The 13,999-nt window shown below is 50.7% G+C and overlaps 1 protein-coding gene across 6 annotated transcripts in view; it reads left to right on the top strand.

Annotated features, from left to right (window-relative positions):
* Chst15 (carbohydrate sulfotransferase 15) overlaps positions 1-13,999 on the top strand; it is a 95,289-nt gene that overhangs the window by 60,301 nt on the left and 20,989 nt on the right. For 5 of the 6 annotated variants that reach the window (XM_045146642.1, XM_045146636.1, XM_045146637.1 and 2 more), the window contains exons 3-5: positions 2-392; positions 2,858-3,004; positions 7,595-7,751. In XM_045146642.1, the coding sequence (XP_045002577.1) occupies positions 2-392; positions 2,858-3,004; positions 7,595-7,751 (695 nt within the window). The remainder of the gene's footprint in view (position 1; positions 393-2,857; positions 3,005-7,594; positions 7,752-13,999) is intronic. The other variant, XM_045146641.1, reaches the window with a different exon arrangement.

Below are 13,999 nucleotides of genomic sequence, written 5' to 3' on the forward strand. Positions count from 1 at the left end.
GATGTTCTCCGTAATCCCGCACAAATTCCTCCCAAACAGCAGGAGCCCCTGCTGGTACGAGGAGTTCTCGGGCAGGAACACCACCGACCCGTACCTGACCAACTCCTACGTGCTGTACTCGCGGCGCTTCCGCTCCACCTTCGACGCGCTGCGCCGGGCCTTCTGGGGCCACCTGCGGCTGGCGCGCGGGAAGCGCTTCCGCCTGCGCTGCCTGCCGCACTTCTACATCATCGGGCAGCCCAAGTGCGGCACCACCGACCTCTACGACCGCCTGCGGCTGCACCCCGACGTGCAGTTCTCGGCCATCAAGGAGCCGCACTGGTGGACGCGGAAGCGCTTCGGTGAGCTGGGGGCCGCGCCCCCGCCTGTGACTCGTGCGCGCCAGGGCCGGGGTGAGCCTTGCCAGCCAGGCTTCTTGGAGCGGGGAGGGAGGACGCGTGCGTTAAAAGATGCACCGGGGGCTGCAGAGGTGGCTTAGCGGTTAAAGGCAGGCACATGCCTGTGAAGCCTAAGGACCCAGGTTCGGTTCTCCAGGTCCCACGTAGGCCGGATGCACGTGGTGGCGCATGCATCTGGAGTTCATTTGCAGTGGCTACAGGCCTTGGTGCATCTGCTTTATCTCTCTCTCTCTCTAATAAATAAATAAATTAATTAATTAATTTTAAAAGAGAGGCATTGAGATCCAGAGACCAGACACTTTCCTTTGTTCGTCTCTCTGTGCTGTAACAATGAACACCGGAGGCTGCCTATGTAAAGGGAAAGGTGCATCTGGCTCATGTTGCTGAGGGCTGAAGTGTCCGGGCAGGGTGTTGTTAGCGTCCTGGCCTGAGCCTGTTGGCTGAAGGGCAGCACGGCAGAGGAAGGGAAAGGAGCAGCGCAGGTCAAGGGCCTGGCTTCATAGTCACCGACTCTCACAGAAGAACACTGGTCCCTCTCAGGGCCATGACCTAACCACATCCCCATCAGGCTCCTCCTCTTCAGGCGCCCTCCGCATCGCCACCCTGGGTACCAAGCTTGGAACACATGAGCCTCTGGGGGAGACAGGCAAACCATTTCCACACCGCAGCAGCGTTTCACAGGCAAAGGTTCACCAAGGGCTGGAACTTAGTGTCCAGCCACCGCCAGGCAAAGGGACAGGCACAGAAGGTGCAGAATGAGCATCCATCTTCCCCCTCCATCCATCCCTCCCTCCCTCCCTCCCTCCCTCCCTCCCTCCCTCCCTCCCTCTCTCCCTTCCTCCCTCCCTTTCTAGCTCTCTTTCTTTGTTCTGGCCATCAACCCCAGGACCCTGCATATGCTATGTAAGTTACTCTACCTCTAAGCCACCCCCGCCCACAGTTCTTCTGTTTGTCCTGAAGTGCCTTGGCACATGACCCCAGTAAGGATCCCTATTGGTGAGGCAATGGACCAGGAAGGTGCAGCTTACTGAGGTGGGGTGGCTGGTACCCAGCTCCATGCCATTTCACAGATGCCCCCCACATCTGGAGGAGACACAGCTGCTTTGGGCTCCAGCTCGTGTGACCTGCCACGTCTGCCTCGTGGTTTTCAGTTCGACACGGTGTTGTTCCTCTGCAAGAGGTTGACCGTGGACGCCACCTATCTATCCCTCTTGTGGGCTGGTTTCTGCTCCACCCAGCTCTAGGCACCCTGTGGCCCTCAGGTCACTGTTTCCTCTCCATGACCTTTTCCCTCTGCCAGCAGACATTTGGTCACTGGAGCTAAGGAGGTGACACATGGCCTGTTGTCTGCCAAAGCTTGGGCGGGCCACCAGGGCGTTTCCACATAAAGGACCTAGGTTGCAGGGTGAGGAGCTCAAGCATTTTCCTTAGAACAACTTAATGCGCTTCCTGACAAACCTTTGATTTCCATCCTTTTGATGTTCATCCTGGAGTGAACAAAAGTGTGTTTCTTTTGTGGCTTAGCCGCAGCTGCTGAGGTAGCCAAAGTTTCTTGTCCAAACACATTTGCCAGAAGTGTCTGAACACACGCCCTCCTCCAGGCCGCTTTTCCCTCCGGGGCTCCCTGTCTCCCTTAAAGCAAACCCGTTTCCCACTGGCAGGAGGGAGGGTTAGAACAGGGCACACCTTGCCACTCGTGTGCAGCGTCATCGTTAACCTCTTGTTGCTTTGGCTATAGACGCGTTTTTCTCACTTTTCAGTAACTCTGGGAGCTGTGGCTTGAGGTAGTGTGTGTCGTTAAATGTTTACAGGTCATTCTCTTTAAGGCAAGGGGCAAATTCAAGGCCAGACTCTGTGACCACCCAGGGGACAGTTAGTTCCCCTACTGTTTGATCAAGCAGCAGGTTCCTTGATGGACTGCGTCCACAGATGGAATAGCAGGTAGATAGGGGTTGGGGAGGTGGCTCAGTGGATGCAGCCTTCTGCAGGCAGGCGGTAAGAGAAGGTGGAAAGTGATTAGAGACCCCTGAGGTCAACCTCCATGCGCAACACACTCATACGTGGACACGCATACACACACTGCAAACTTACCAAAACAAGGAAGTCTCCAAGCAGGACCCTGAAGAAGGAGGAACTATGAGAGCGATAGACTGTCGCCTCCTGGTTGGCTGCCTTTGTTCCTCTTTCTGTTTGATGCACCAAGCTCAGCACTGCTCCATGGCTTCCGTCTCTCTTGGTGGTTACCTCAGGCCTCCTGGGAAGCCATTTCCTAGCTCTTGGGCAAGTGTGGCATCCCTCGGTGGTGCTGTCTTCCACCCGGTGAGGCATGCCTGTCTGCAAGCTGCTGGCTCCGAGATCTCCCTGCACCACTCCCAGGTGCCTCCTCCTGACCCCTACCCGCCTGAGCCCTTTGCCGGTGGCAACGTTGTCCTCAGTAACCTGCTCTTTGGTTCCTGTAGGCATCGTCCGCCTGAGGGATGGACTGCGAGACCGCTACCCTGTGGAAGATTATCTGGACCTCTTTGACTTAGCAGCACACCAAATCCATCAAGGACTACAGGCCGCCTCTGCAAAGGAGCCGAACAAGATGAATAAAATCATTATTGGTAATGGCCTTGTGCAGCTGTGGGGTGGGGCTGGGGGGTTCTGGAGGGAGCTTGGGGCCTGGTCTAGCTTTGCTTTACCAGAAGAACGCTTTGCAGGTGTCTCCCTTCCCCACCTGGCTGTCACTTTCACCCCTAGATAAAATGATCACATCATTTGTGGTGCTGATTGTAAAGCAGAGCGTTTAGTCACTCTCATCCCGAGTAGACTCAATGATGGCGGAAATGGCTTTAAAAAAAAAGATTCCTTTTATCAGTACTGTTGTTTTGACTTGAGTTCTTTTCACAATCCTGTAATGCTACTGACTAGCTATTGAGTAATTGGGAGTTGTCTCCCAGGTGGATGAAGGAGGAAGTAACATCTTTTCTCACAGTCCAGGCAGAGCCCTGCACACCATTTTAAACCAATCCCTGTAAAGGCTTCAACCTTGTGCCTGTGAATATTCAACATAGTTTTTTAAAATATTTACTTGTTTATTTAATTTATTTGAGAAAGAGAGAGAGAAAATGAGTGTTCCAGGGCCTTCAGCCACTGTAGATGAACTCCAGACACATGCACGACCTTGTGCATATGGCTTGCATGGGTCCTGGGGAATTGAACCTGGGTCCTTTGGCTTCACAGGCAAGCACCTTAACCGCTAAGCCATCTCTCCAGCCCTCAACCTAGGGTCTTTGAGTGGCACATGCCTGTAATCCCAGCACTTGGAAGGCAGAGTTAGGAGAATCTGGAGTTTGAGGCCAGCTGGGGCTATAAAATAACAAGACCTGTCTCAAACAAAACAACAAAATAAAATGTTAAATTGATCATTTGCTTTAAAAATCCATCTTCAGCATGCTTTATTAAAAATGTACCGAGGGGTTGGGGAGATAGCTCAGTGGTTAAAGGCACTTGCTTGCAAAGCCTGCTGACCTTCGAGCCACATAAAACAGAAAGCAAAATGTGACCCATGCGTCTGGCATTTGTTTGCAGTGACAAGAGACCCAGGCGTGTGTGTGTGTGTGTGTGTGTGTGTGTGTGTGTGCGTGCGCACATGCATCCATGCGCATATACATGCATATACACACATGCCAATAAATAAAAATTAAATCATTCACTTTCCTAAAAAGCCTAATGATATACTTAATATATACACACGTATGGACTAAATTCTGATTGGGTATTGATATAGTTCAGCCACCTGCCTAGCATGTACAAAGCCTGGGTTAGATGCCTAGGACCTCATAAATAGGGAGCAGTGGCCCAAACCTGTTCTCTCACAACCTGGGAGTAGAAACAAGAGGATCAGAAGATCAAGGTCATCCATAGTTATGTAATACGTTTGAGGCCAGCCTGGGCTAGGCTAGAGACCCCCCTTCTTCCTTCCTTCCTTCCTTCCTTTCTTTCTTTCTTTCTTTCTTTCTTTCTTTCTTTCTTTCTTTCTTTCCTTCTTTCCTTCTTTCCTTCTTTCCTTCTTTCCTTCTTTCCTTCTTTCCTTCTTTCCTTCTTTCCTTCTTTCCTTCTTTCCTTCTTTCCTTCTTTCCTTCTTTCCTTCTTTCCTTCTTTCCTTCTTTCCTTCTTTCCTTCTTTCCTTCTTTCCTTCTTTCCTTCTTTCCTTCTTTCCTTCTTTCCTTCTTTCTTTCTTTCTTTCTTTCTTTCTTTCTTTCTTTCTTTTCAAAATAAGGTCTTACTCTATCTCAGGCTGACCTGGAATTCACTATGTAGTCTCAGGGTGGCCTTGAACTCATGGCGATCCTCCTACCTCCCGAGTGCTGCGATTAAAAGCATGCGCCACCACGCCCGGCTCTAGAGACCCTTTCTTAACAAAAAATTATCTATTCACTTATCTATCTAAAAAATTAAGTATACACATATTTTATTATATATAATAAAATGATCGTTGCAGCTATTCAAGTTAGCCCGTTTGTCTCCCTGTACTATTCTTGCCTTCCTTCGCCCCTCATTTGTTCCTTCTTCTCTCCCTTCCTCCTGATGACAGTGCCTGAAATTCCACTTAGCAAATTACAGTATATTGCACAATATTATTACCCACGGGCACCATGCTGTGCAGTGGACCTCTAGCCTTGTTTTATCCTACAGAACTCTTTTCATTGGATTCAGCTTAGGCTGGAGCATTTACCCACTGATGCCTTCTGAAAGAGAGAATTGAATCACACATTTTACTTAAATTGGTTACCTGAGGCAGTGATCTATTTTGTGTTCCGAGATCTATTATATTTTGATTCTCCAAATCAAATGAATTTCTTAGTGGGCAGGATGAATTGTAATCAGCCACTTGATAGGGACTTGGGGACTCTTTCTTTATGACCCTGTCCAGAGCCACATGACTATGTGCCCAAGCCCTGATTGATTCATTTCTATTTGAAATTCAGAAGTGAAGACCCGGGGAGTCGGTGGGCATGCAACTCCCGCCACGCGTGTGTGCTCACACGCACACACACCTGCAGTGTGAATCAGTTGTTATTCTATTTCAAGTTTGGGTAAAAGCCCAAATAATAAGTCTAATTAATAATTTTGCTGTGACTCCCATACCATATGCCTCTGGGGAAATCTCAGGTTCTATGAAAGAACTAAAAACATTCCTCCCAGGGCTAGGAGACAGACTTAGAAAATGAATGAAAAGGGACAGGCTTCGTTTCTTAATTTTAGTTACTGCTAGATTTTTAAAAGAACAAGAAATAAAAATACCGCACACTGATGTTTACTCTCAGCCGGGTTTGGTGCTGTGTCTTATGGGAACCTCATGGTAATTTAGGCAGGGTGGGGGGGCGGATGAGGAGCCTGGCATGTGGTCCTGCCTGTCACCAGCCACCCTGCCACGTGACAAGTCAGGCCTTTACTACAGTCTACACGTCTGTAAAGTGGGGTTGTTTGACCACAGTGGTTCCAGGCTCCCCTCAGCCATGAAATGGGACTGAGTTCTGCTTCAGCGGGTCCATGCAGTCAGGGCCTCGATCGCGGCCATGGGCTCTGGTCTCAGCACCGTAGGCGACAGACCATGACTCAGAGGGTCTCTCGTGAGCAGCGTGTAGTGGGAGAGGCACTCGGGGGAAGCCAGGTACTAAAGCAGCGAGGTTGGGGGGTGCTTGGGCCTGTTGAAAGGCCCTGCCCTGCACGTGCCACACCCTGCCCTGTCCGCTCAGCACCCTCACTGGGTAGTGGGAAGCTTTCTGAACTTCGGTCTTCCTCTCAGAGGAATGGCCCATGCCTTGCATTCTTCCCCTCAATTCCCAGTGCCAAGACCATGTGGGGCACAGACTAGACACCAGATGGATGCTATCTAGGTGGGTGAAGGCTAGAGGGTGGATGGGTGGACAGACGGATGGGAAAATGGACAGATGCCCCTTGTGGTTCTAGAACTGGCTCCTTTCTGCTAACTGACAGGATTTGTGCCAATTTCTGTTTAGCTTCATCTCTTGTCTTTCATCTTCTCTTATTCACTGTAAGATTATTTTTCAAAGGGCTTCTGATTGAGTTGTCTTTTCTACATTTTATCATCTGTTTTTTTTTTTTTAAAAAAAAACAGAAGGGAAAAAAAGCTAGCACAGAATTGTTCCCCTGACAAGATCACACATCCAGCAGAACAAATGGGACCCTGCTCCTGTCACACATGACTGTGATGAGGTGGTCACCACTGACTGAACAGACTCAGTCCTGAGGTTCAGATCTTCCTTGAATAAGTGACTTTGACATGTATCATACAGTTCTGTGTACAATGCCCATAAATCTCACAGAGAACTGATTGATTGCTTTGCCTTCTAAATTTCTGAAGATCATGCCAAATGAGATGATAACATGAGAGAAGACAGAGTCAGATCAGGGAATTCTTCTTCTTCTTACTATTTTAAATCAGAGAGGCTGATTTTGAAGGGCCTGTATCTTTGTCTTGTCTTTGTCCCCATTGCTGCCCATCCATCCTGTGGACTCTGAGAAAACAGGGATGGAACCTCTTTGTCCAGCCAGCACTGAGTGCCAGCTGTGTGCAGAGCAGTGAGAGGCTGGGCTGTGACAGCTGGTCATGCAGGAGAGACCCCCGTGGCCAATTCAAGGCCCCCTGCACTTTTGAAAAGCCTTCATGTTGGTCGGTCTTAGAGTGTGCCCCGTGACTAACTGCTATGGTTCCAAGGAAAGACAAATTCAAATTGCATCCAGCTTTCTACTAGCTACTTTCCTAGGCAACTCCTTTCTCCCTGACACTTTTTGAAGGAAACCATCTAATACATTCTCAATGGGCCCTTAAAATGCTATGAGCTATGAGCTATGAGCTACCAGCAGAGTAAAATACTGTGAAATGAAGGGCCTGGACACCAGTAAAGATCTGACTTTTGTTCATGCTGGAGGAAGAAGCAGGGGTTGGGGGAGAAATACTCGCTGTTGCCTAGAACTACTTGGGGTGGGGGAGGGCTTGCTGGGGCAGGAGTGGCCACTGGTCCTCCTCTCCCCAGAGTCCCATCTGCCAACCATGGCTACCAGCTTGCCCGTCACGGCTATTTAAGAGGACGACACAGGAGTCAGGCTTGGCTCTCCTCTCACAGTGGGAGCTCACACCCCAGGCCTCAGCAACGCTCACTGCAGGGCCCTCTGTTTGTTTGCAGGGGAGGCCAGCGCCTCCACCATGTGGGACAACAATGCCTGGACCTTCTTCTATGACAACAGCACCGACGGCGAGCCGCCCTTCCTGACACAGGACTTCATCCACGCCTTCCAGCCCGAGGCCAAGCTCATCGTCATGCTCCGGGACCCCGTGGAGAGGTGAGGGTGGCTGTCAGGCTCTGCACTGGGGTGACAGAGAAAGGTGCTGTGGAGCCCAGCGTTCCTTCTCATCGCCGGCAAGATTTTGCCTCTTAAAAAAAAATAAACAAGCTTAACTTGCAATGTTTCTGCTATCCCTTTTGTAAATGTTATTCTTAGGGCAATCCTTCCTGTATTTAAACAAACCGTAGACGTGATTTCTCAGCAGTTCTAACCCCGCTCTGTGGATCTTGGCCTCTGGTCAGTGGTTTGACTTAGGGACACATGATAGTTCCTTGGGTGCTGTCACAGCTTGGGGACAGCCTTGGGGCCAGTTGTGTTGGGGTTCTCTGTGTGGTCTTATTCCCAGAATTTTTTGTGTCCCAACTTGCTTGATGCCTTTTTCTTGGTCAGCTCCAAATGTGCATTCTCCAACTGTCCTGGAGACCAGAGGGAAGACAAATGATGGACAGAGATGCTTTGTCTCCAAGGTCAGGGGTCACCCGGGGTTGGATGAGGCAAAGCCAGTGTGATGTTGATCAGGCAGCTCCAGGGGGTGCATTGATGAGGCTGTGTTGATCATGGGCTGCTAGGACCTTTGTAATACTTAGTCTGGTGTTACCGTCACATATGACCACATCAGAAGCCAGGAGGCCTCTGGTCCGTCCAGAGTCCTCTGAGACAAGGGCTCCCCACCCGAGAAGGCCAGTCTGGGTGAGGACAGCTCAGCTCCTTGCTTTCAGACCAGCTCTGTCTTCTCTGCACACTGTGGTCTGTTTCTTCTCCTTTAAGGCATATAGTCCAAGTCTAACCTCTTCGCACTGGAAGAGTTTGATAGATATTTAAAGACAGGGGCCACAGCCTTTTGTGCCTTATTTTCCTTTAGGCTGACTATGATTCATTATGGGTTGGCTTATGCCTTCCTCCATGTCCCCCAAAAACGCTAGGCTAAAATTCTAAGCTCTGGCTCTGTGACTGTGGCTTTATTTAGAAATGGAGCCTTTGTAAGTGAATTAGGGAATTTACCATGCGACGTGATTGAGGAGTGTGGCCACAAGCCAAGGTATGCTGAGGGTGACTGGCATCTGCCAAGACTGAGAGAGTGAGAGGCATAGTGTCCCAGAAGGAACCAGCCTTGCCAGTCTCTGCAGTTCACACTTGCAGTTTCCTGAACAGTGCTAGGGTGACTTCTTGTGACATGTCAGCACTGCAGGGTGGTTGTGCCAGCAGCCCTGAGACAGACACTCCCATTCCTTCCTCAGATGGCATGCCTGCTTGGCCCCAGTTGTAACAGAGGCCACATTTGCTGTGTGTGGAAGTGATAGAGAATGCATTAGAAAACTGTTCAGGGAAGGTGACTTCAAAAACATCTCTAATCTTCTGTCCAGATGACTACTTTTGTTTAGTTTTATTTATTTATTTGAGAGTGACAGACAGAGAAAGAAACAGGCAGAGAGATAGAGAGAATGGGCGCACCAGGGCCTCCAGCCACTGCTGGTGAACTCCAGACGCGTGCGCCCCCTTGTGCATCTGGCTAACGTGGGACCTGGGGAATCAAGCCTCAAACCGGGGTCCTTAGGCTTCACAGGCAAGCGCTTAACTGCTAAGCCATCTCTCCAGCCCCCAGATGACTACTTTTAAGTTTTGGTGTATGTTGCTTCTAGAATTATTTCCTGTGCTGATTAAGTTCACTGTGTATATGTGTGTCTTTGAGTATATGTGCATGTGCGCACACGCGTGGGTGCGTGAACATGCAGTGGAGCTGCTTGCTGCCTTAGTGTGTCATGGCCACCCCTTGAGGATGTGTTTGAACATCCTGCTTGCTAACTCCAGTTCCACATCCATTCCGTTCCTCTTATTTTGACTGGTCAGAAGAGAGTCACGTGAGCCCTCCTGGGTTCATGCCACGAGGCAGCCTTTGCCTGTGCCCCCCCCCCCCCCCCCCCCCCCGTCCACCTCAGGATGCAGCCAGCCACATTCTACCCGCCGGCTCTCTCACCTCCTGGTGGGAACTCAACCCCCTTACCTCATGGACTGGGCTGCTTTGCTGGCCTGGAACAGCTGACCCCGGCCAGAGGCCCGCTTCATGGCTGCGTCACTGCCAAAGGTGCACTTGAGAAAACTGACTTCACCACCCACTGAGAAGTTTGCACAGCTGCTCCTCATCCCCCCCACACCACCCTAGCCCCAACTCCCAGGATGGTTTCTGACCATCACACACCTCTGTCACTACTTCCTGATGTCTCGCTGGAGGAAAGACAGGCTGTTCCCAGCTTCAGGACCTTCAAGTAGCTCTCTGGGCAGAGGAGGGTGCTGGACAGTCTTGCCTGGCTTCTGTGTGTGCCAGCCCTGGGGAGATGGGATTTTCCAGGCTACTTGTGGGCACAGGTGTGGCCACCATTGGTCCTGGAGACTCAGCAAGAGCTATAGGGGCTGGAAAGGGAAAGAGCTCCAGGTGAGGACCCCTGAACTGGAGGATCTGCTGCCGGGCGGGTTTTAAAGGGTGGGTTACAGTTCACCATGCAGACAAGGACAGTGGGCCTGAGCAGAGAGACAGTATGTGTGCTCTTGCTGTGAGTGGAGCTGGGCCTGCAGTTGTCGGCCATCTTGCCAGGGGCTCTTGTTCACGCCTGGGCCTCTCAGGCCCCCCCATGTTTTCTTCTTGCTTATCTATCTATCTATCTATCTATCTATCTATCTATCTATCTATCTATCTATCTATTTATTTAGAGGCAGTAGGGCACCAGGGCCTTCTAGCCATTGCAAATGGACTCTGGATGCATGTGTCACTTTGTGTATCTGGCTTTGCATGGACACTGGAGAATTGAACCTGGGTCCTTTGGCTTTGCTGACAAGTACCTGAACCACTAAGCAATCTCTCCAGACCCTCTTCTTGCTTTTTAAACAAATTTTATCTGAGCAAGAGAGACAGAGAGAGAGAAGCAGAAAAAGAGAAAATGGGTGCACCAAGGCATCACTGTGTGTCTGGCTTAGGTGAGACCTGGAGATTCGAACATGAGTTCTTAGGCTTCACAGGTAAGTGCCTTCACTGTGAGCTTTCTCTCCAGCCCTTGTTCTTGCTTTTTAAAAGTACCTGTGTATGTTCATGTGTGTAAGTGTGGGTACGGGTGTGCCAGGGCATGCATGTGGTGGTCAGAGGGCATTCTTGGTTGCTCATCCTCACCTTCTACTTCATTTTAGGTAGGGTCTTGTTTGCTGCCACATAGGCCAGGTGAGCTCGCCCACAAGCTCCCAGGGGTTCTCCTGTCTCTGCCTCCCTTCTCACTGTAGGAGCTCTGGGATTATGGACACACACCACCATGCCTGGTGTTATGTGGGTTCCGGGAATCTGAAATCTGAGCTTCATGCTTGCATGGCAAGTACGTGAGCCATTAAGGTCACTCCCCATCTCGCTGCTTGCCTTTTTTTTAGTGACCAAAATAATAATAATAATGATAATGATAATAATAATAATAATAATGATGGCAGCCAGGCATGGTGGCGCACGCCTTTGATCCCAGCACTTGGGAAGCATAGGGTAGGAGGATCGTCATGAGTTTGAGGCCACCGTGAGACTACATAGTGATTCCAGGTCAGCCTGAGCTAGAGTGTAACCCTACCTCGAAAAAACCCAAATAATAATAATAATAATAATGATAATAATAAAGCTGGGCGTGGCACATACCTTTAATCCCAGCACTCAGGAGGCTTAGGAGGATTGCTGTGAGTTTGAGGTCATCCTGAGACTACATAGTGAATCCCAGGTCAGCCTAGACCACAGTGAGACCCTACTTTGAGAAACCAAAAAGGAAAAAATCATTTTATTGACAACTTCCATACATATCATAATCTTCTTCTTCTTCTTTTTGGTTTTCTGAGGTAGGGTCTGGCTGTAGCTAAGCCTGGCCTGGAATTCATTATGGAGTCTCAGGGTGGCCTTGAACTCATGGTGACGGGTGATGATCCTCCCACCTCTGCCTCGAGTGCTGGGATTAAAGGCGTGTGCCACCATCCCTCCTGAGTGCTGGCCCTCTTGCCTCTCTTCAGGAACACTCACCCTTGGCTAGGACTTGCCTGCAGTGAACCGCGTTTCTGGTCCTCGGCATAACAGAGGCGGTTCATCGGCGTCTGCGCGTTCTGAGCCCCTGCCGCGTGCTGGGCGCTGTGCTGGGCCCTCCTGTGCAGTGGTGAGCTGGAGTGGTCCGGGATCTGCTCTTTGGGAGCAGAGAAGACACTGACTGTGTCACATCCGTTCAGAGAAGGGGAGGGCAGGAAGCACCGTGCGCAAGGTGGGGTGATCCCCCTGTACTAGTTACCTGGTGCTCCCTACCAGATTGCCCCAAGATGTTATTATCTCACATCCTGGGGGTCTGGAATTCCCGTGCTTCTTCACGATGTTCTCTACTCCCTCGTGTCTTAAGGCCATAGTTGAGGGATCCGCTGGCCACTAGCCTCCTCCTTCATGGCTGATGACTACGGGGGAGTCAGCTGGCCCGTGATTTACATCTCATTGCAGCTGTGACACCCCAACACTACAGCCAGAGTCTGTCCAGCCACTGTCTGTGGGATGAGTGTATAGGTGTGAGTACCATGCCAATACCATGCCTCTGAAGGCAGACGGCTGGCCCGCGTGCTCCGCGCTCCCCACCTGGCGCCTGGGAACCCGGGGCCAGCCCCGTGACAGCAGGAGGGCGTCTCGCGCATGCTCCATGTCTCACGCACCCTTGCTCTGGCATCGCTGACAGCAGCAGCTGTTTTGTTTTCCTTAAGCATTTACAAAAAATGCAGCAGCAACAGGAATTTCTCCTTTTGAAACCCTCAGCTCATGTCCCATCCGGAATGGCTGGCTTCCTCTCCATCCCAGCCAGAAAGAATGATAAATATTGCGTGTTTAGATCCCCCTCGGAGAAACAGACACTCGAGGCCCAAGTCCCCATTAGTCTAACTGGCCCCTGGCCCACTTGGGTTGTTCCATGACCTTGACTTCTGCATGTGGGAGATTCTCTGGGCTGCTCAGCGCTGCTTAGATGGGTCCCGATTGTTCTTTTCCTTCTGCCAATTAGCTGGGGCTGGGGGGATGGTTCGACTTTGAGATTCATATTTAACCTCTATTTCTATAATTGATCAAAGGCTGAAGGGTTAAAATGGTGGGATTTAGAGCCAACCCATATTGCTTTCAGGTTTCCAGAGAAAGATGCCAACAGCAAGTCTGCTCACGCCCCCTACTCCCCCCCCATCGGGGGAAATAGAAAAATAGTGGGAAGAAGGGGGTGGAATGGTTCACGTCGCCAAGGCCAGCTGAGATTTCATGCTGCAAGTCTATGTCTGTGGTCCTGCGTTAAATTGTCCACTTGAGAAGCTACCAACAGACAAGCAGGATTTTTCTTCATTTAATCCCAGTCTCAAATGGTCTTCTTTTCAAACGTCTCTCACATCATTAGCCTCCTGCCTCTTCATGCTGGAGATGGCTGACAGAGTTTGCTTCCACATTCGGGCCTCTCCTCTCCAGCCCTCATTCAGTTTGACAAATGGCTGGAAGGTGCTGGCCTCTTTGACCCTGTCACATTCCTCTTCCATTCAAGGGACATTTGGAGAGGGGGTCTTGTACGGTCGTCTGCATTTTGCTTTTGATTCTGCGAGTAGTCAGAGCGCGACGCCCAGGAACTCCCGTCACAGCGTCGTTGCTTTTCACAACGACCGTAATGGGGCTGCAGGGAAGGGGCGCTCGGCTCAGTTAAGTAAAATTCAATTTGACCCGATTCCCTTGAGCCTTGGAGCCTGGGTCGCTGTTGCCTTCCTCTGCTTCTATAAACTGGTTTTTAACAGCCCCCGAGGCTGGTTAAATAATTAATCCACGTATGACGATAGGCTAGAAAGGGAATGAGACTCTTAATGAAATGTGGCCACTCGCATGCAGCTGCTCACGGGCCAGAGTGGTGGCGAGGCCAAGTGTAGACGGGGACTTGGGTTTCATCCACTTCCCTTGCTCTTCAGAGCGGGTGGAGGCCGTGTGGTGGGAGTGGCTTCTCCCGCTGAGCGTGTGCAGGGGAAGGTGTGCTAATGTCAGAGACCACCCCTGGGTGCACTGTCAGCTCTAGAGCCTCAGCTCTGTCACCAGTCGGCTTTGCGACCTGGGGCAAGTAGCTTAACTTCTGGGTCTTCTTTCTTCACCAGTAGAAGGGGGGCTCGTCTGTCTTTAGGACCCTGGGACTTAGGCAACTGCGTGCGTCCGCGTGTTTACCTGGTGTTGGGCGCTGGCTGCTGTTGAG

Source organism: Jaculus jaculus, chromosome 1 (genome assembly GCF_020740685.1).
Source record: "Jaculus jaculus isolate mJacJac1 chromosome 1, mJacJac1.mat.Y.cur, whole genome shotgun sequence".
Classification (NCBI taxonomy): Eukaryota; Metazoa; Chordata; class Mammalia; order Rodentia; family Dipodidae; genus Jaculus; species Jaculus jaculus.